This window comes from Diceros bicornis, chromosome 20 (assembly GCF_020826845.1).
Source record: "Diceros bicornis minor isolate mBicDic1 chromosome 20, mDicBic1.mat.cur, whole genome shotgun sequence".
NCBI classification, from domain to species: domain Eukaryota; kingdom Metazoa; phylum Chordata; class Mammalia; order Perissodactyla; family Rhinocerotidae; genus Diceros; species Diceros bicornis.
In genome coordinates, this window is record NC_080759.1 from 27,552,499 (window position 1) to 27,575,877 (window position 23,379).

General features: G+C 38.5%; 1 protein-coding gene across 1 annotated transcript in view; it reads right to left on the reverse strand.

The window, feature by feature from the left end:
• Positions 1-2,320: 2,320 nt before the first annotated feature.
• Positions 2,321-23,379, reverse strand: part of GHR (growth hormone receptor) — a 250,981-nt gene continuing 229,922 nt past the window's right edge. The window contains exons 5-10 of the mRNA XM_058564158.1: positions 23,025-23,197; positions 18,126-18,304; positions 12,535-12,700; positions 11,425-11,515; positions 5,662-5,731; positions 2,321-5,331 (exon numbers count right to left, since the gene is read on the reverse strand). Of these exons, the coding sequence (XP_058420141.1) occupies positions 4,360-5,331; positions 5,662-5,731; positions 11,425-11,515; positions 12,535-12,700; positions 18,126-18,304; positions 23,025-23,197 (1,651 nt within the window). The 3' untranslated portion in view covers positions 2,321-4,359. The remainder of the gene's footprint in view (positions 5,332-5,661; positions 5,732-11,424; positions 11,516-12,534; positions 12,701-18,125; positions 18,305-23,024; positions 23,198-23,379) is intronic.

Genomic DNA, 23,379 nt, shown 5'->3' on the forward strand with positions numbered 1-23,379 from the left:
AAGAGGCATGAGCGAGGACATAAAGATGGGAAAGCACAAACTGTTCAAGGAGTGGAAAGTGTCTCTTGCTACATCTGCAAGGAGATCTTCTTGAGTTCAAGTAAACATTCCCCAGATGACCACATTTGGCCCCAGTCTACTCAGGAGAACGTAGGACAGGAAGGATGTAGGATGGGGCAGCATTAGGCTTTCTGCTTTACAGTCGTAGTCGTGGCAACAGTCTATGCTGCAGTCTACATAGCCATTTATACAACTGTCCAGTATTTTCTTTCCCCTCCTCCCCCAAGTGACAGCTCAGGCACAAGGAAAGGAGACTCGTATTGGGCAGGTAAAGGAGTCTCTCAGGTTTAGAAGCTCTATGTCCCACTGGAGACAAGAGCTCTTGTTACAACTCCATGGGTGGCTTCCAGCGTCCCTCTATAATGCCTTGCTCAATAATAAGAGTCGCCATACTCAAATCCAAAGTATGGTTTATCTCCAAATATTTAGAGTTTCTCCCCATCCAGATGTAATTTATCAGTCAGGGATCATTTCAACCATGAGCAATGTTGCCTATGTAACATAACTGACATAATACTCATTAGATTTCCAAGGAAACAGAGCTTGAATGTTAACCAAAGGTCAAATTCTTATTCAGAAGCTGTGCCCTTGACACACCGCTCTTAAATATTAAGCTAGCAAAGGAGATTGGGCAAATTATGTGGGATCTTGGATTCCAAATGAAAGACTTTGGATTTAAGTGACTTCTAGTTTTTCCCCCTATTTCTTAGCCTAAACAGAGAACATGAAAAGACATTTAGTATTTTGTTGTAAAACTATATAAGTATGTAAATATCATAACACATGAAGAGATTTGTGTTAGTATGTTTTAGTAGAACCATTGAGAAGTTTAAATATAGGAACACATGTGTAGCCATCTTCATCATGACATTAATCTTTCGAAATAGAAAGGATTGTGCTCTTTAATCCACAAAAGTAATCAGGCCTTCATTCCCCTTCACTCCTGATACCCTGAAGCACCCCACATGAACGATAAGCCTGGATCATAAGGCTGAGTCTGGTATTATGTATGTAAAAACTAAATATCTGGTGCTTAAAACGATGGTCTTTTATTTGTTTTGTAAATGTTAAGGCAGCGTGTGTTCCAATGTCTTAGTGACAAAAGAGACACGATTTTCCAAACCGTACTTCCAAATAAAGAAGTAGGAAACCCTGAGGCTTCACTCATGGTTCTTTCAGGTAATGGCTGCTCCAAGGGCAGAAGGCAGCAGGTGGAGAGATTTTTTATTTGTATTGAACGTAAACCCTCTAGTATTATGAAAAGTTGTGGCAATTGCCTTCAACTTGCTGAAGCAATAGATAATTGTTCAGTGCCATCAATGCCACCGGACTCTCACCTCTCAGGACCCAGCGCCTGCACAGGAGCCTGTGATTTAGTAGCTAACTCACCTGGAGCTCCTGTAGAGGACTCTATGCTTTATGGCTTACCGTTTTCTCAGGCTTCTACATAACCTACCTAACTGACCTCCCTCCCAGGCTTGACTTATTATCTGCTTCTCAAGATGACAAGTAGCTAGTCTGACAAACTGGCTTGTGATAATGCATGAATGGTAGAGGAGGAGCTGCTTTTCCTTTTTCCAGGCAACATGCTCAAGCTAGAAATGCAGTTTAAAGACAAGGTTCAAGCCCCACTCTCTCATCCTCACCCTTGCCCCCTTCCCCCTGACACGTCAAGCAAGGTATGATGTGTCCAACAAAACGTGGCTGTAAGAGCCTCCACCCATGAGGAGTTAGCAGGCTGAGAAGAGGGCGCAGTCCAGGTAAGCCAGCAGGATTTTTTTTTTTAAGTGAGGAAGATTGGCCCTGAGCTAATATCTGTTGGCAATCTTCCTCTTTTTGCTTGAGGAAGATTGTCCCTGAGCTAACATCTGTGCCGATCTTTCTCTATTTTGTATGTGGATCTCCATCACAGCATGGCTTGATGAGTGGTGTGTAGGTCTGCCCGAGATCCGAACCTGAGAACCCCAGGCTGCCTAAGCACAGAGGGAACTTAACCACTATGCCACTATGTCACCGGGTGGGCCCCCAGCAGGATATTTTTGAGCTGGGTTCCTGTTTCCTCAAGAAAGAGAGGTAGGGAGCTGCCTCCTTTGCCTCTATATATTCCAGCACATAACACAAATCTTCACACCCATTGCCAATGTGTTTAACCAAATGTGCTAAGCTCCCCCTACAGTGTGAAGAACTGACAGTATGTAGTCTGGTTTAGGATGCTTTTCATGTGGGTGTTTGACAACAGAAGCATACCACACAATTCCAAGAAAATAAATTTATTAAACTTTGAAGGAAAAAAATCCACAGACATAAAGAAAGTTAAATATAAACTGCAGGACACAACTAGTCATACTAGTGAATAATGGCTTGTGTGGCCAGCAAAGTACCAAAATGACATTCTGAGACTGATTGAGGTATTTAGCTATTTTTGGCTATAGAAATGTTGTCAGCCTATTGTGAAATAGTCAGAGTTTTCCCAAACACACAGTTTTAAGTTGAATTAGGTTCTACATTGATGAAATTGTATATGAAACTAAATTATGTAGCTCTTAGAGAAAACCATAGCAGCAAGGTAGCAGAAAATCTACTAAACATCTATTACAAAGTAACATGTTGAACTTTATAAACACCCAATTCTAGCTTTTCACTGTCCTTCCTGCAAGAAAGAGGGAATTTAAAATTACCAACCATTAAGCTTGTTTCCTAAAACGGTCTGAGCTAAATGGCAAATACTGTTTAAGTTAAAGCTAACTTTAAAGTTTTATTAACCTTTTAAAAAAAATACTTAAAGTGAGAAGCATTCTTCAGTGAGATGAGATTCTTCTCTTTTTGACAAACCTTTTGAGGAGCAATCCCAATGCTCCGAAGAATGATGTTTAGGTTATTCAGGGATTGAAAAATAATTTATAAATTACACAGGCTTCTCCTTCCCCTGCTTTGAGGCCAATCCACTCCGAGGAGAAATAACAAAATGATGAAATTTCTTCTTTTAATACTTTAAATAAATCCTATAAAAGGCCTAGTGAGGAAGAAAGTTTCTGCTATTGGTTTAAGTAAATTTTGAGTTATCTGGGGGGATTTAAAATCTTGTTCCTTCTGTTTCTCATTACCATGAATAATGAGGATGTGTCTGGCTATAGGCTGTGAAACAAAAAGCTATTTCTTGAACTTTTTATTCCATTATCTGGTTAACTTCATTTCGACCTGCTTCAACTTACAAAGTGCTTCTTGTACCTTATTCCCTTCTTAGAACTATGAAATAAAATCAAGTTGTGTTTGAAGATACTGCTGCGGAGGCTCTAGGGCTTACCCCTCATGATCTGCGTGAACTCGGATCATGAAAAAACTCACTCCATGTGCAACTGCAACACTCAAGCAACCTGGTCAACAGGGACCAGCTATACTTTCTACTTCTCTTAGTATGTAGCTCTCTGACATGAACCAAAATTTGGGTAAGAAAGGGTTTTTTGTTTGGTTGTTTGTTTTTTGGTTCATGATAAGTTGACTTGTGCAAACATTTTAAAGTTTTCTAAATTAACAAATATTAGTTTAAAAATTCAGATAAAACGAGCGTGTTCCAATAATGCAGGTAATTACAATCCTTTTAGAATTGTTTAAGGAGTTTCAGGAGGTATAAAAAGGGCCTTGTAAAAAACTAACTTGTTTGTTTTTCTTTAGGTACACTGACCAGAGCATTAAACCAGCTTTAGACTGTAGTTGCTACATTCTTTAGATGGGTCTGCATGAACTACAGTACACAGTGTATAGTGTAATATAAAATAGCCATGCTTGAAGTGTAAATTATTAAAAATATCTTTATCAATTTATGCCAAAATAAATGTTACATATCCAAACAATTTTTTGTCTTCTTACCTATAATTTTAGTTCCCAACTTAAAAAAAATTATCCTGTGCTATGATTTGCATTCAATTTTCCTGAACTGCAAAAGCCACCTGATTTTTCGCTTTTTCAAAAAGCATGATTTACTATACATTAAAAACATAGCCATTCAATGCTAAGTTTCACAAAATCAACACCCACAATAACAAGACAATCACTGCCACTAAACAGTCTTTGAGACAATTCTTTAAAATATTTACAGTTCACAACGGGAATATCTATCTGATTAAGCGTTCTTCTTCTTATTTTTTTAATATCATCTTTCAACATTTCAGGAAAAGGCATTTAGAATCCATACTCTCACCGCCAACAAAAAAGGGTTTAAACATTGTTTTGGTTTAAGCATTCATGCCCCAGCCAACTCTTTGCCATTAAGTATATAGCTCATGGGAAATCAAAGAAAGGCTACGGCATGATTTTGTTCAGTTGGTCTGTGCTCACGTAGCCACACGATGAGAGAAACTCTTTGTCAGGCAAGGGCAAGGCGGTAGCATTGAGGACGAGGCCCTGTGGCGATTGTACTATATGAATGGAGGTATAGTCTGGGACAGGCATCTCAGAACTTGAAGGATGTTCTGCTGTCCCAGACCTGCCAGCAGTAGTGGTAAGGCTTTCTGCGGTGATGTAAATGTCTTCCTGGTTAAAGCTCGGCTCTACACGTGATTCGACCTCGACGTGAGGGGCCCCGGCGATGCACTTTTTGGCATCTGCCTCACAGAAGTAGGTGTTGTCCATGATGAAGTTTGCTTGGCAGAGTGAGACTGCTTCAGGATGCATGTCACACTGGGATATCCCTGCCTTGTTCTTTTGGCCCGGGGAAAGGACCACACTCCCTGCTGGCGTAATGTCGCTTACCTGGGCGTAAAAGTCGATGTTCGCCAGTGAACTCGGATTGCTTAGCTGAGTATGGGCAGCTGGATGAGTTGACTCAGTTCCACCAATAGGAAGTGGTCTTGGTTTGTTTTCCTCTGCGAGGATAACACTGGGCTGCTGAGTAGCAGGGGTAGCATTACTAGTAGGTGAGTCATTTTGATTTTTCTGGTCAAGGCACAAGAGATCTGCTTCCCCTTTTAACCTTTGTGGCTGAGCAACCTCTGAGGTACCATTACACATGTCACTGGCATTGAAATCAGTCTCCAGAATGTCAGGTTCATAACAGCTGGTACGTCCAGAGTCATCATCCTTCGCCCCAAGGATATTAAGTGATTTCTGATGGTCATTGCTTAGAAGTCTGTCTGTGTCTGATCCTTCAGTCTTTTCATCGGGGTCATCAATATCTAGCTCAATGAATTCAACCCAAGAGTCATCATTGTAGAATTCAGGTTTATAGTTGTCATGAATAGCTAAGATTGTGTTCACCTCTTCTAATTTTCCTTCCTAGGAAAGAGAAAGAAAATGAAGATCTATGAAAAGAAACTCACAATGATTAAGTGATTTAACAAATAACAATCAGAGACTAATTATGGTTACAATACGAACAACAGTAACAAAAACATATAATAAAAAATACATTAGTGAAGAAATCTTAAATACATAAGATCTTCTCATAATTTTAAGATATGTAATATTTTAAAAAACTTTTCTCCAGAAGGGCCACAAAAAATAGAATGTGATACATATAGCTTGCAAAAGCTCTCAACGTAAGACAATGTTCTTCAGGTATCATTTAATTAGTGTTATCTATAATTTAGATAATTTATTAATTACCTTGAGGAGATCTGGATCAATTCCTTTAATCTTTGGAACTGGAACTGGGGGCAGAATCAGCATCTTAATCCTTGAAAACAAACAAAATTTTGGTTTGACATATCTTCAAAGTTATACATTCTCTTATTTCAAAAGATAGAAATAAAATACAGTAGTCCCCCCAGCCGGCCCTGGTGGTCTAGTGGTTAAGATTCGGCACTTTCACCGCCACAGCCTGGATTGGTTTCCTGGTCAAGGAACCACACCACCCATCTGTCAGTTGTCATACCGTGATGGATGCGTGTTGCTGTGATGCTGAAAGCTATGCTACAATTATTTCAAACACCAGCAGGGTTGGCCATCGTGCACAGGTTTCAGTGGAGTTTTCAGACTGACAGACAGACTAGGAAGAAGGACCTGGCCACCCACTTCCAGAAAAATTGGCCATGAAAACCCTGTGAATAGCAGTGGAGCTTTGTCTGATATAGTGCTGAAAGATGAGAGGACTAGGCAAAATGACAGGACAGGGTTCCACTCTGCTGTACAAAGGGTTGCTAGGAGTTGGAATTGACTCAATGGCACTAACAACAAAGTTCCCACTTATCCATGGTTTCAGTTACCCATGGTCAACTGCAGTCCAAAAATACAGTACAATTAAGATATTTTGAGAGAAGGAGAGAGAGACCACAGTTATATAATTTTTATTACAGTATATTGTTATAATTGTTCTATTTTATTATTAGTTGTTGTTGTTAATCTCTTACTGTGCCTAATTTATAAATTAAGTTAAACTATCGTTGGTATGTATGTATAAGAAAAAACATAGTATATGTAGGGTTTGGTACTATCTGCAGTTTCAGTCATCCACTGGGGGTCTTGGAATGTATCCCCCATGAATAAGGGGAGACTACTGTATTGGCAGTACTATTACTTATTCCAAATATTCTGGTACTTTATATAAGTGGAATATGAGAAAGAGAAGGAAAATATTAAGTAGTAAATGATAAGGAAAAACTATAGAAGAAAAAAAAAGAACAAAAAAGCCCTCATCTGAAATCAATTTAAATAAAACATGGTTTTCCTATAATCTTCTTTTTTTTCTTAATGTCTCTTATTGACAGCCAGCATTAGCATTTGGGAGTGAGAAATTTAATTCCATCTGAAGTCAATTTCCCTTTCAGTTACAAGGAAGGTAATTTTAATGTACATATCAGTAATTTGCAGAGGAAGGAAGGAAGGAGGGAGGGACGGGGGAAGGAAGGAGGGAAGGAAGGATAGAGAAGGACAAAGAACCAATCCACATGGAGCCAAAATTATTTGCACCCTCAGAAAAGGATGGACTGGGATAAGTTCACACCACACAGCTCACGTTAATTAAAAATTATATAAGATGATCTCATTAACCAGGGTGTCACTGCAGGGTTCATTTCAGTTGGGACAGGCTAAATTTGGACTATCTCTGACTAATCAGTGTGGATTTATATACATAATTCTGTGACGCACTTACATCTTCTGTTCAAAATATTTAAATTATTTTTTGACCATAATGCATTTCAATGTTTATCCCCCCTGTCTTGTGACTTATTGTATCCCCAGCACTTAGAACAATTCCTGGCACATAGAAGGTGCTCAATAAACATTTCCTGAATAAATCTGAATAAATCACTTATCTATTTTGTTAATAGTGTAACTAGAGTTGATGTTTTAAAACCAACATCGTAGCTCTAGAAAAAACTCAGAGATTATTCACTCCAACGAACTTACTTTGTTGTTTTAAAAAAAAAAAAAAAACCTATGTGTCAGAGATGCCACTGTTGGGCAGGGATGGTAACCTGATTTTTGGATATCAGCTGATATTCCACTCACTGTGAATGGACAATCCAGTCTACTCAATAGGGAACCCATTCTTTGAATATTTCTACCGCCTTTTTACCTAACCGAAGGAATACACCAAATTCCATTTTATAAATGGCTTTCAGTAGCCTCCGCTAGGTTTACTCAGTGGGATAAGTATTAAAACGATTGTTACTGATGAATAGGAGATATAGAAAAAATATAAATTATTAATAATAACTGCTATTTCTGATAAACCAGATACCATGAGATGTATTTTGCACTAAACTATGGGTCAGCAGATTATAGCCTGTGGGCCAAACCTGGCCTGCCCTCTGTTTTTGCAAACAAAGTTTTATTGGAACACAGCCATGTTTATTAGTTTACATATTCTCTATATGCTTTCTCTATGGCTGCTTTCACGCCACGGTGGCAGAGTTGAATAGTTGTGACAGAGATCCATGGCCCAGAAAGCCTAAAAATTTACTATTGGGCCCTTTAGAAAACAAGTTTGTGAACCTCTACACTAGATATTTTATTTAACCCATATAACTACAAGGGAGGCAGATGATATGATCTGCGGAAAGATTTAGAGATTTAAGGAATGTGTTCAAATCATGCACTAATACTTAATACAGCTGGGGCTTAAATCCAATGTACCTGACTCTATAACCCAGGCCCTTTGCCTTCTGTCACGCTGCTGTGTTACTTGGTTCTGCATCTCTAAATGAATATTTCACATGTTCAAAAACATACACAAATGTAACATAACCCTAATTATAGGAAGCAAAGATTCCAAATGTCTAATGCTTGACTTTGTAATGGGTGCCTCTCCTTTTTGAAGAGGATGATGCATTTGGGCACATGTTAGTAGTTAGCTTTCTAGGAGTTGTGGTTGACTTTATGCCAGGGTGGCAGACCTTGCAGCCTATAGGGCCCAAGCAGGTCGTGCAAATAAATGAAGCAGGCCAGGTGCAATGTCATAGGGAGAGACAGGAATGGTGACAAACTAGATAGTGTACATGCTTCTCGAATGGGAGAGCTGGTCCTTTGCTTCAGCACATGTTGCCATGCAGGAATATCAATCCAGTTTTACTAGATCTTTCAGTTCTTAGGGAGAATCTGGAAATATGGATTTTTGTGTGAAAATTCCCTATTTTGTAAACATTTTGTAGCAAAACCTTTACTCAAAAATCAAAATAACATAAAATAACAAAACTCGGATCTGCAGGCTGAATTTGGCTTTCAGCTTGCCAGTTTGCCTCTCCTGTTTTATGCTGATTCAGGTATTTCTTTCCTGATTAGTAACAGCTCAAATGGAGGGAACAACAGAGTATAGAGTAAAGATAACTTGGCATGAAACTATGTTTGTGACTTGGCTATCATTTTATTAAAATCCACATTACATGATAAGTTTTGCTACAGTTGACTCAATTATCTGGATTAAAAAAGGGAGAAGTAGGGCTGGCCTGGTGGCGCAGTGGTTAACTTTGCGCACTCTGCTTTGCTGGCCTGGGGTTCATGGGTTCCGACCCCAGGCTCAGACCTACACACTGCTCATCAGGTCATGCTGTGGACCATTCCGTACACAAAACAGAGGAAGATTGGCACAGATGTTAGCTCAGGGACAATCTTCCTCACCAAAAAACAAAAAGGAAAGAAGTAGCCTAGACTGTGGACCCAAAAAATTTCAAGCAAAGACATGGAGGACCTGAAGCCCTTTACAGCCCTAAGGTTTGGGGAAAGTTGACACGGCACCTCATTCTTTGGGATGTCATTTTAATTATTAGAACTACATGTTTTTCCCACACCTGCTGACAATTATTTTCTACTATTTCCTACTTTCATTAGAACATGGAAATTTAGACAATAATAAGGATTTTTATGGGCAAATGAAAGAGAAAAATTAATTCTTTTCTACAAAGAACTTAATTTAGCACAGGAAATTTGAAAGTACAAAAAAGATTTCAAAAAACTTTTACAATTTGGTGATTTTGACCTCGCGTCATAGTTAAGAACTTCATTATTCATAAAAAACACTTTAAGATAAAGGTTAATATATTTTCTTTGAAATCCTATTTGTTCAGAAGATTACTTTTTCTTACAAATATTGTTAACTAATATAGTTAAGCAAAATAACAAATTTACTCAGCCTTCACAATGACTCGAAATTGATAGCTAATGTTAAGAGTAAATTACTTTATAGACAGAGTGGGTTTATCTACTGCAGTTACATATAAATTAGCCCAGCAACTGTACAGATCAATGAATTCAAATTAATCAACAGAATAATTTGGCTCCTTTGTTGTTGGCATTACTTAAATATATAAATTACTTAAAATCTTAAAAATTTATTTATTTATTTACTAAATTTTCCCCAAACAATTGAAAACTGTGTTGTCCTATTTTATAATAGTTGTGTTTGTAAAACAGAAATATTGCTAGAAAGTTAGGTGCAAAATGCAATATTGCAGAGTGCATTTTGCTTTCCCATTGGTTTACATTATAAAATTGGAGATGAAACTCGATGAAAAATAATCCTTTCTGCATTCATTTGGAGACTTTTAGCATGCTTGACACTCTAGAACTCTAGCATCTGAGAATTCTTCTTTCTACTAAAATTCTATTTTGATGTTTACAAATGCTATATAACTTCAAAAAACAAATTAAATATATTCAGATAGATCCTATTTTGATTTGTAGATGCCTCTTGACTTCAGCTGGAGAACTTGTCTTCAATTCTAGGTAGGGTGACCAACCATCTTGGTTTGCCTGGAACTGAGGGGTTTCCTGGGACAGGGTTTCAGTGCTAAAACTAGGGAAGTCCCAGGCAAACTGGGAGTGTTGGTCACCCCGATTCTAGGAGAAAGAGCAAGATTAACCCATGGGACTTTAAAAATATTGTAAATGTAAGAAAACTGGCAATTGGTACCAATAATTTTTTCTATATTTTGTATTAAAATTTCCTGTGCTCTGTATTGAGTTTCTTTCAGAAAGAAAAATAGAAAGATTAGCTTTTACAGCTTAACGAAAATGTAAAGGTCATATAATTCAACACCCTCACATTACCCATGAGAACATGGTGGCCCAAAGAGGTTAAGGGACTCAAATGGGATCAAATAGCAGTGGCAGAATAATAACTGGAACCAAAGTCTTTTCACTCCAAGAGAATACAGAATGGAACTTCTTCAAACTTAGAATTTTAGTTGTGTTTACAAAAGCAGGTAAAATACCAAATCATAAATACCCAAATAATTTAAATAAAACCTGAATTTACTTGAAATTGCCATCATATGAAGTCTAAAAAGGCTTTATTAGATTGAATTATCTAGGTAGCTTTAGTTTGCCACTTAAATTTTCTTGTACAGTCATGTGCCGTATAATGACATTTAAGTCAATGACGGACCACATATACGACTGTGGTCCCATAAGATTAGTACCATATAGCCTAGGTGTGTAGTAGGCTAGACCATCTGGATTTGTGTAAGACGCTCTGTGATGTTCGCACAATGACGAAATCGTCTAACACATTTCTTAGAACGTATCTCTGTCGCTCGGTGACATATGACTGTACATTAGGACTGCGTCAAACTCAGCCAAAAGCTCAGGCTACCTTATGGTCCTGGAATGAATGGGCCAACTTATTCAGGATTTTGAAGAAGTGAAGAGGCAGCTCTGAGATAACAGTTTTGTTAAAGTGGTACATATGACAAGGTGTGCAGTCACTAGCCTCAGCCTCTTGATGTTCTATATAGCTTCCTAGACAGAACTGAAATCTATGAATTCTCTATGATGAACACAACAAAGTGGTTAATGTATAACTGGAGATAATGTTTTACCGGGTTAATTAAAATTTTTACTCATGATTTGCAAGAGGAAATATCAAACAACAAATGGAAACACGTTTGCAAAACTGGCAAAAACATATCAATTAGACTATATCACACCTACCTTTGCTGTTTAGAAAATATGAACAAAAATAATATCACTGTTAGCCCAAATATTCCAAGGATAATAATTAAGAACCATGGAAACCGGACATCTGAAACACACAAGAACAATATCTCACTCAGAGCATGAGGAACAGTTGAAGTTTACATTTCACTTTCCTTTTTCACATAAAAATATTTTCTAATTTGTATTCATCTAGTAAAGTCAGTGATTTCATTTGATAACCACTGAAATAGAGTGCAACAACACCTGTACCGTAAATGCAGAAATATAAATTTCATTTCTCTGTAGCTTGTGATTGTTTCATATAACAAAACTCAGCTCCTCATCTGACCCTGTAAACCTTCTGCTTTTAATGGAGATGAGCTATATAGCCAATTCCCATTTGGGAGTGATAATACTTTATACACTTACTGTTCACTGTTCAGCAGCTTTCTTTATTTCTGTATCTAAAAGCTTCAATTCTTTTATTCTGAATTTATAGGTCTCATTTCTTTAAACTTTAATTATCTTCGTATTTCTCTTATGTAGGATCTTCAAATGTTCCATGTTACTCTTGAGCATAACTGGCACAGTACTTATTAAGCCTTCCTCCAGGTAAAAGCCACACCTAAACTTTCTAAGACCAGTAAGCGCCTGCCATTGACTACCTATGCTGACTCAATGTTAAGCTTTCTCTTAGATGCCACATATACGTCCATCCATATGGATACAGAATTTCTTCACTATGAATTTGAAAAACACTATTTCTGATTATAATGCAAAATGAACTCATTGTAGAAAATTTTAGAAATACAGAAACATATAAAGAAAAGAATCACTGAAATTTTGCTATCCAGAGATACTTTCCATTAATATCTTAGTGTATCTTCCCCTCTTTAACTTGCACCTACCCCAGGACTTTTCCTGAAGTCAATAATTTGAAAACAAAATCCTCCTTCCACTTTTGTAATGGATAATACCTGATATAGATAGTGAGCTCGAGGTCTCTTACCCTGACACTTGATGCTAATGTATCTTGATCTGGACAACACCCTAACAATGTAGGGAATGTATCACCATATATTGACAAAAGCCATGTAGGCTGCCATTTTAAATCTTTTATTTTACCTTCTTCACATGCCAATGGGCTCATTTGAGGAAGTGTTACGCAGAGCACCTCACTGAACTCGCCATATTTTTCAGAATTTCGTTGTCTGGATCTTACACGCACTTCATATTCTTTATCCAGTCTCAATGAGTACACTGGAACTGATGTAGACAATACCGGGTCCATCTTTTAAGATAAAATATAAAACTTATTGGTTAGAGAGTCAACAACTCAATGCAATAAACTCTATAAGGTGTTTCTGCATTTGTATTCAAAATAAATTTCTGTAAAGTAGGTAATATTTTAAAATGCACTCATGGAGTTTGTTATTTAAAGAAAGCTCAAGGCAAATAACTCGTAAAGAATCATTTTGTTAAACAGATAATTGTCCTTTAATTTATTTTGGTGTAAACCGAAAGATATGATAGACTTGTTTAAAGAAATGCAGCTATATCTTTGCATTAGGCTGTCAAATATTCTACTAAGATCAAAGCATAATAGAATTATTATAGACAATGACAGAACTATAAAGAAGACTACAGATATGTTGCCTATTCTTAGGGATATTATAGTTTTGTATGAAGACATAAAAACAGAAAAAAAAACATATTTCCACACTGAAACAAATTATAGTCACATGTACATTATCTATCTATCTACCTACCTATCGATCTATCGGTCTGTCTATCTATCTATCTATCTCTGTTCTTTGGAAATTCTGGGTAGTCATTCATGTGATCACAGAATTGCAAAGGGTCCTAAAAAAATCATGGTTGCCTTAACTGAACTTTCAAATAATTCCATTAGAAGCAACTACATATCTAATCTGCTTGTTCTAGAAGGCTTAAAGCCACCTCAAAATAGTTTGCTATTCAAAATTGGTGAAGAAAAGTCACTGGAGTCCTTGGGTAATGAACATCAGGGTACCACAACCCTTAAGGCCGGGATATCCTTTACCTTCCCAGGAAAGGGTAAGTGAGGCTATTAGACATGTAAGACACGTTGCTATCAAAGACGCAGACCTAACTAATGATAGTGTTTTCTTCCAAGTCAAATACTCAAAGCAGGTATTCAATATGTGCTTTTCACATGTTTTCAGGTAGAACATCTTGTTTCTGTTTGTAGAAAACTAGGAATACTCCCTTTTTCAACAGCATGGGTTTTTCACATAAATAAGATTCTCATAATTTGTTTTATTAAGTCAGAAGCTGGGCCTTCAGCTTCTAAAACAAATTTTCCTTTCACCTCAGTTAATTTCTACTCACAAAGTACCTCTTTTTTCCCATATGTACATGGGATGGTTACCTTGTGTCTTTTATGCAAGCTTCTTAATATATGAAATATTTGTAAGCCTAAAATGCTTTTGTAAAGACAGAATTCTGAATATTAAACTTACTATTTTTCTTAAAGTATTTTTTAAAGCCTATGTTTCCATTCTTAAAGCCCTATTTTCTCTGGTATTGCCACCAATATTATTTCTTTGCAGATTTCACTAATAACAGAACCAAAAAGGGGCCCTCAGTGATTCTACCTATGTCCCCTTCTCCATGTTCCCTCAACCTTCCTCATCAAACTCAAACTTGCTCACATGGCTCCTACAGCCACACTGAACCCTGCCACCTCCCTGTGAGGGAACACCTACTCTTGGCCAATCCTCAGTGCAAGTATTGCCGATATCCTAAGAAGTCTTTCCTGGTACTTTTCCCTACTCCATCCTGCCAGATAATATACCTCTTATATCACTTCTTGTATTTCACTGCTGAAATTTCTCTGTTACGTTGCAAATTCCCTAGGGGCAAACAATGCCTTTGTTATCTTTGCATTTCCAAAGGCCAGCACAATAGCAAGTATACAGTGGGTGCTCAAGAAATGGCTCATAAATGCCATCCATCCAGTCTTTAAAAAACCATAAATTCTCAACTTGGTTTAGTAGGTAAATAGATGTAAGCAACTACATGGTCATTAGTATTACTTTTATATTCAAAACATATTTAATAAAAAACAGAGGCAAAGTAATACCAAATGCAATATTGTCAAACAGAAATATGAATTCCTGATTCAAGCAATAAACACTAGCATTTTCCCCCTCTACTTACAAACCTCTCTTCTTTCTATGCTTATGACTCTTGTGCTTATAACAAATTAGATGGTGGGTTTCTTCAAGAGAGAGGTCAGTGCTTATAGATACACCCTTGATATTCATGACAACTCTGTCCAAGTTACTAAACTTATAAATACCAAGAATATATAACTTCATTCATAAAAGGAAAGTAAAGTAAAAGTTAACTGACCCCTTCCGACTATCTCATGAGATTTAGCAGGGGTGCAATGAAAAATGCAACAAAGCTACATTGGGATGCAGCCCTGATGGTCTCTTGGGTCACGTGCACCTGGCTCAGGGTGTGAGTTTCCTATCTGTGCCTCAGCTGAGACATAACTACCCGCCATGGACTTTCAGGGTTTAAACTATGATTAGTAAATCTATGAATGCTAACGTTCTGACTTACGTCTTTGCTTTTTCTAGGTTGTCAAACTTTTTTGTTTAAGACTCTTTTACATTCTTAAAAATTATTGAGAATCCCAAAGATTTGGTTTATTTCAGTTATACCTATCACCACTTACCATATTTGAAATTGAAACTGAGAAATTTAAAAAGACTCATTTTAAAATTAAAATAATGAATTGGTTTTTACGTTAACATATTTTTATAAAAATTATTGTACTTTCCAAAACAACAAAATTATAGTGAGAAGAGTGACATTATTTTACATTTTTGCATATCACTTTAATGTCTGGCTTAATAGAAGATGGCTGTATTTTTACATCTGTTTCTGAATTAAATTTGTGAGGATGTGTTGTCTTGGTCGAAGTGCATGAATAAAATCTGATCTCACACAGATATACAGTGAGGAAAAACAGGGATATTTTAATACCTTTTTCAGATAATTGTGGAAATTCTTCTTCTTTTTTTTTTTTTTTTTTGTGAGGAGATCAGCCCTGTGCTAACATCCGCCAATCCTCCTCTTTTTTTGCTGAGGAAGACGGCCTTGGGCTAACATCTGTGCCCATCTTCCTCCACTTTACATGGGACGCCGCCACAGCATGGCTTGCCAAGCCGTGCGTCGGTGTGCGCCCGGGATCCGAACCAGCGAACCTCAGGCCACTGCAGCGGAGCGCGCGCACTTAACCGCTTGCGCCACCGGGCCGGCCCCTGGAAATTCTTCTTGAACACCAAAATGAACACCAAAACTAAACAAGTGGTAGTTTCTTAAAGGTTAATTGCAATGTGGAATCTGAAACCTTACCAATGAATCTTTCATACTTTGTTACATTAAAATCCACCGTTCCATCTAGTACTTTGAAAGGACCATTCCCCATGCATGATTTTGGTTACATCATGTATTAGTCATTTGGAAAATATTCATTCACTGAGTTAGGCAGATTTTCTAAAGCGTTCATACATTTTATTATACAATATATAAATAAATCACTTTCCCTAATATCACCATTGATCTCATCAGGAAAGTCTTCAAAGATTGGGAAAGCTATCAAGCTCATGGCTGCAGATAGATGCAAGTTTTCCAAAATTCTAATTTTCCCTTGAAAGCTCAAATTTTTTGATTGGCAACAAACACTGTCAATTGTTTTTCTTGAAGTGATATGGTCACTTCATTCTTTTTCAAGAGACATTTGCCAAATATTTGCTTACTCAAATATAAATAACCATTTGTTCTTTCAAGTAAAAAAGATGTTCCATGCAAAAAGCAGCTAGTTCAGTGGGCAGTTCAGCTATTTAAGTGCTTTTCCTCAAGACAACCATACAACCTTGGTATGGAGCAGAAATGCTTTATGTGTATTTCCCATGTGTCAGAATATTAAAAAAGCTGTGTACTCAAAAGTTGAGCTTTAATAAAATTAATAATTTTTTACAGCGTCATCAAGGGCATTCTTATGTGAAACTAGCTCTCCTCCTTCTTTACCATGAGTGCATGGTGGTGAAGAAGAGTGTGACTTATCAGTACAGTTTGGAACTACTGCCTTGATTTGCACTAAGGCGATGGCAGTTTTCCCACCATTACTTTTGTACCATCAGTGCAAATCTCAACACAATGAAAAAAGGAAATAACATTTTAGTATTATTATAGACTATAGAAAATAGTCTTCACCTTGTGGACTCTCTGAAAAGGTCTCAGAGACCCTCAGGGGTCCAGGGTTCACACTTTGAGAACTGTTGCCGTGGTGTACCTAGCACAGTGTCTTGTGCACAGCAGTTATTTCAAGACCTGGTTGCTGAATAAATGTTTGATTATAGCTTGAATATAGAAAGTCTTGTTTGACTCAGCATCCAACCAGGCTTTCTTGTACCAGGTTACAGAACAGATATCTAAACTAAAATGATTCCGAAAACAGAACCTCAAAGCCCAATATTTAACTGTTCAAAAGCTGCTTCAAACTTAACTTTCCTCTAATGACAAAATTGGCTTCTTTTCCAGCAGTTCACTGAATGGACAGAGCCTGGTGTCTCAAAATTCTGGGAGTGAGGCTGTGCCAGGCTGCTGGGCACGACCTGATGACTGGCCAGAAACCACTTAGCTTGGCCAGAGCTGTGGCTGTGGTTAGACTGATTTAGAATTAGTTATATTGGGAACAGCATGATAATCCTGTTTTTCTTCTTGTTGTGTGCCATGTGGAATTTATCTAAGTGCCGAGTTCCCATACACTTGGCAGGGAAGTGAGGAGTTCAGAGGTCAACCAGTACCATGCTACTTGCCTATGTAAAAACCTCTTAGCTTGATTCTCCCCTGAGGTACATAATAAAACATCCTTCTGAAACTTCTAAGGGACAAATTCCCTCCCTCTGTTTCCCTCCTGGAGTCACTTGAGAACTTATTTTAATGGGGGTCTTGTGAGCAGTAGCAACTAAAATCATGGTAGAATATTTAGCCATAGCTCACTGTTGACCTTGATCATAACCCTGTCCATGTTTAGCCACATCCTCATAGACAGCTAAGTGACTAGAGTATAGGACTTTATTCTAAAGTTAAACTGGACACCAAGGATGACTGGGGAAACAGTTTTCCTTTCCTTCCATATAAGCTCCATGTAAGTATCTGCTGTCGGACAGAATTCCAAGATGATATTTTACTGATTATGTCAGTTTTCCTCAAATAAGAAATTATGGAGGGGCTGGCCCCATGGCTTAGCGGTTAAGTGCGTGCGCTCTGCTACTGGCAGCCTGGGTTTGGATCCCGGGCGCACACCGACGCACTGCTTCTCCGGCCATGCTGAGGCCGCATCCCACATACAGCAACTAGAAGGATGTGCAACTATGACATGCAACTATCTACTGGGGCTTTGGGGAGAAAAAGGGAAAAAAAGGAGGAGGATCGGCAATAGATGTTAGCTCAGGGCTGGTCTTCCTCAGCAAAAAGAGGAGGATTGGCATGGATGTTAGCTCAGGGCTGATCTTCCTCATGAAAAAAAACAATTATGGAGCATATAATATGAGCGTGTGGTATTAGGTCAAAAGGAAGTCTCATTATATATGAGAGGGGATTGTTGAAATAAAAAGAAAAGTTAACGATTTTTAAGTGTGAGATGTAAAACTTACCATTTTCCACTGGGTCTCATTCACTTCTTTGTATTGCAGTTCATACTCCAGGACTATCCATCCCTTCTGAACATCTGCATTGGGTGGTGGTTCCCATCTCACCTGGATATCTGCATGAATCCCCGTTAAACTGATGTTCAGTAAAGTCCAGTTGAGGCCAATGGGTGGATCTGGTTGGACTGTGCATTTCAATAGAGAATTAGTACACAGAGAGACACAGCTGGATATTAATAGCGTGCTTTCTTCTCAAGATACCCAATAACTTTACACATTTTTATTATTCATACTCTTAATTCTTCCAATATTCCTATTATTATACTCTCACCTTATGAGAGACTGTCATTTTTTACTGGATATCATTTTTTAAAGGATGATCTGTTTTTAATTTTAAAAACAGTCCCTACAAAAAAATTCCTTTTTGAGTCTAAAATCCGATCTATAACTTTTCTTGAAGATCTGTCATGTTTTACATTTCTTTTAGCTCTGATAGGATTAATGCGTTGGAATTTTGGCAAAGGAATTCATTTTAACTCAAAAGTGATAGAACAGAGTCAGAAAGACCTACAATATTTAAACATGTGGCTGTTTGGGAGATAGAGGTAAAAAAATCTTTTTTCTTCCAACTGTTTATGACCTGGGACAAGCACCTTGTCTTATTCATTTCTATATTGCTACTAGTACAATCCTTCTGACATGCAGCAAATGCTCCTTAGCTTGTCTTCCTAGCCACATGTGACCATTTCTTCAGACATAAGAAGGAAGGCATTATACTGCTCTCTCAAATAGTGACGATTCAGTGATTTCTGTCCTTTACTTAACTGTAGGTGAACAATCTGAAATAGTGTTTTGCTTGGTTTCTACTGACATACTGTACATTCTTAGGTAAATCTGTTGTATTCTGCTTATTAGGACCTCAGAGATCACAATTTCCCAAAGGTTGATAAAGAGAAATATGGATTCCAAAGCTAGGAAGTATATCTAAATTTATATTCTAGACAGTCCCTGATAAATTAGTGCTATTTAGGTTTCAGTACCGAGGTTTTCAAAAATCACTTGCAGATACAGAGCAAAATTTACTTTCCTTTCTTATGCCGAAGGTCACCCGGGTGTTGCAAAGTCTGGGTCCCCAGGGTTGATCAGAGATAAGCCTACAAATACATGTTGTGAGGAGCTCTCCCTGGCTGTTAAAATCTGGTGGCCAAAGGGGAAAGCTCTTGTATTCACCTGAGGTGGAAACACTTACTGTGAAGGAGCATGCCATTGCCCAGCCACTGTGGAGTGGACATCAATTTTTAAAATAGAGAGAGTTCAAATTTGATTAATTATGACCACACTTTGGAAGTTAAATTGGAGGGATTTGCAAAATAGAAGCTTCGTATTGTCACAGTAATGACAGCACTGTGCCATCCTTTTGGATTTCCTGGGGATTGAGGAATTCTGATAACCGAAGCTTAACCCTTGTTTTTTTTGTGAGGAAGATCAGCCCTGAGCTAACATCCATGCTAATCATCCTCTTTTTGCTGAGGAAGACCAGCTCTGAGCTAACATCTATTGCCAATCCTCCTCCTTTTTTCCCCCAAAGCCCCAATAGATAGTTGCATGTCATAGTTGCACATCCTTCTAGTTGCTGTATGTGGGATGCAGCCTCAGTGTGGCTGGAGATGCGGTGCGTCGGTGAGCGCCGGGGATCCGAACCCGGGCCGCCAGTAGCAGAGCGCGCACTTAACCACTAAGCCATGGGCCGGCCCGAAGCTTAACCTTTTAAGTGACCGAACTATAAAAACGTTTCTGATGGAAAATTTTCTAAAACTTATTACTCATGTTGCATGTTAAAAATTTCCCTTTTTACTTTAAATAGAGGGTATGGAACAGGGTCCTTTTTAAGAAGGCTCAGTATCACTATTATGTGCATAACCTCTCCCTTACCTTTATACATACTTCCATGAGCTGTACTTGACAACTCCTCTGTTTAAAAAGCATCTGAGACTGAATACATCCCAAAACAAGACCCTAGTCTTTCCCCCGCAAACCTGCTCCTCTTTCCTCTTCCCTATCTCTGTTAATGGTGACTTCCTTCCTCCAGTCACTCAGGATAAAAATGGTGAATTCTTCCTTGACGCATCTGTTTTTTGCCACCCCACATTCTGTCTGCTGTACTTGCTTGATATTCCCAGAATCCAACAACTTCTCACCACCTGCACCTCTATAACCTGGTCCTTGCCATTATAATTTTTTACCCTATTGCTGCATTAGCCTCCTAACTGGTCTCCTCCTGTGGTCTTTGTCCCCCTTCAGTCTATTTTCAATACAATCCTCACAGTGATTATCTTCACACTTAAGTTAGATCATACCACTCATCATTTAAAACCCTCAAAAGGCTTCCTATCTCACTCCAAGTGAAAGCCAAAGTCATTACAATGGCCTAAAGGGTACTACAGCTTTGATCTGGTCTCGCCACTCTCCTCCTTGCTCACTCTGTGCCAGCTCCACCCCAAGCCCCATGCTGTTCTCTGAGTGAGCAAAGGCACGCTCCCACCTCAGGATCTTTACCCTTGCTGTGCCCTCTTGCTGAAATGCTCTTTCCTCTGATATACACATGATTGTCCTCTCATTTCTTTCTTATTCAAGTGTCACTGTCTCAGTGAAACCAACTCCGAAAACTCTATTTAAAATTGCAACCTCTCCAGCACTCCTATTCTCTTTCCGTTAGTTTTCTTCTTTCTTCCACCCTTACTGGCATAAAATCTCATGAGGGCAGACTCTTTCTGTCCCCAGCACCTAAAACACTGCCTGGCCCAAGGAAGAGACTCAATAAATATTTGCTGAATGAACAAGAAATTTCTAACTAATATATTACTCTAAATCCAAAGAATAGCCCTGTGAGGTAGTAGTGGGGTACGTGCATAATACAGGAGGAAGCTGAGGCTTGTGAATGACATCCTAAGATCTATTAGGGTCATCTCAGTTCTTGGTTGTCTCTCACTCTCTGCTCCCTCCCTGCTATTGCCGTAACTCTGCCCATTATCATCTTTAGCCTTGATCATCACAGTCTTCTAAATTCTCTACCTCTAGTCTGTGCTACTCCAATCTACCCTCTATACTGCAGCAAGACGAATTTCCCTGGGACATTAGTGACATGACAGGTAGTACAATACCTTCAAGATGGACTCTGGAGCTATGCTGCCTAAGTTCCAATCTCAGCTTGACCTTGAGCTAGTCATTTAACTGCTCTGAGCCTCAGTTTCATCATCTGTAAAATGGGGATTATAATAGAACCTATCTCACATGGCTATTATACTTAACACATGGTAAGTGCTTTGTAAGCTATTACTCTCCTCATGTAACATACTCAGTTCCCCGCTTAACATATTCAAATGCGCCTCTTGGCAATAAGATAAAGTCCAAATTTCTTTGTGGGGTACACAAGATCATAGATGATTTTTCTGGCTGACCAGTCGGGCCTGCCTAACTGCTCTTGAGTCCTGGAATATTCTGTGCTGTTTGTCACTTTTGGAACTTAGTAGTTGTTGGAAGACACAGTCCATCTTGTATATCTGGCAACTCCCACTGCTGCTTTAAGAAGTAACCGAACTATCTCCATCTCTGTGCAGCTCTTCCTCAGCCCTGAGGCCCAGCAATCATTTGCACCTTTGGCCACCACTTTGGCTAAGGACCATTCCACACACTTTGAGTCCAGCACCGCCTGTGCTGTATTGCAATTATTTGCTAACACACTCGACTCCTCTACTTGACCATATCTTATTCACTCTGTAGCCACCAATTCTAGCACAGTGCCCAGCACATGGCAGACCCTCAGTGAAAGTAAGTCAGGTAACAAGTAGGGCTGGCTATTGGCAGGGACAGGGCTAGAACATGGGTCTTGACCCAGTATTCTTACTACCACCCATTTAGCCACTCAACAGCTATACCTATTGACATTAGGACACATACTAAATAGTCACTAAACTACGTAATTGGGTTCTCTTTTCTGCCTGTTACAGTTTTCTCAATCTTCTCCTTCAAAGGCAGGCTATCAGATTTATTTGTTTCTGTCTGCAGCCTCTAGCCATATTCTCTCAGTCTCTTCCAGTCTGCTGATGACTGGGAAACCACATACAACAAGGGCACATCTGAGACAAGCTCCAGGGAATTCCTATAAGCAACAAATGAGCTTTTGTGGATAGATTTTGAGGCACAAATGTCAGCTACTCAAAGTCTTCCTTTGATTCTTCCTATTTTGCTGTTGACACTATTGTAGTATAAATATGAATATTCCAATTATGCTTGTTTGCTTTGTTTTGTTTCATTTCCCTTTGCGTCCACATGATGGGCAAGGGATAATCTGTTTGGATCTTCACTTAGTTCATTGAACTGATTATCTCCAATGTCTGTCTTGAGATCTTATAAACATGTCTTTATACTGACTTTGGCTGTTTTGCAAATGTAAAATTCCAGAATTATTATGCTTTGTGATAAAGAAACTCTAGGCTTTTATTACAACAGTGATAGAGATCAAAGGCCAACATATTCAGTAGATGTGAATAATCATATCGAATAGTGAAGAGAGAAGGAATCTTAAGAGTACATTGAGTTTGCCCCTTGCAGTGGCACACAAGAATACAATCCAGCGTTAAAGACCTCCTCAAGGAAAAGACTCCACAAGGCTCCAATTCTTTTCTTTACAACATTTACTACCAGATTGTTTTACGCTAGAGCTTAAGTTCCCCCTGCCCTCTTCCTCTTATTCACCAGCAGATCTCATGTCCTGTAAAGCAGACCTCCATCCACCTAGAGAGTAAAATGACAAAGTCTGCCTGCTCGAATATACTTGGACGTTGCAGGCTTCCCTGCTTCTCTAATCTAGAGCCATGCCAAATAAAGCACAAACCTGTGATTTACCTATTTCCTCAACAGAGAAACACTTTTGATCCACAGTACCACCATTGCTAGTTAGCTTGATACAGTAGGGTATCCAAATGGAGGTATAAGATGAATTAAAGTAACAGCTGTTTTCTCCAGCAGAAACATAATCAGGGCATTCTTTCCATTCTTGAGTCCATTCTTGAGTGCTCCTGAAATGGAGGGTAAAAAAGGATGAATTGTTCCAAAAATCATGCCATAGCTTAAGTCAAAGCGAGGTGCTTGACAGTCAGACTCAATAAATTGGAACACCAATACTTTGTGAGCAAGTATTTTAGCGGCGCCATTTCCAAGAAGTATCATATCTATGGACATCAGCAAAGTCTGCAGAGCA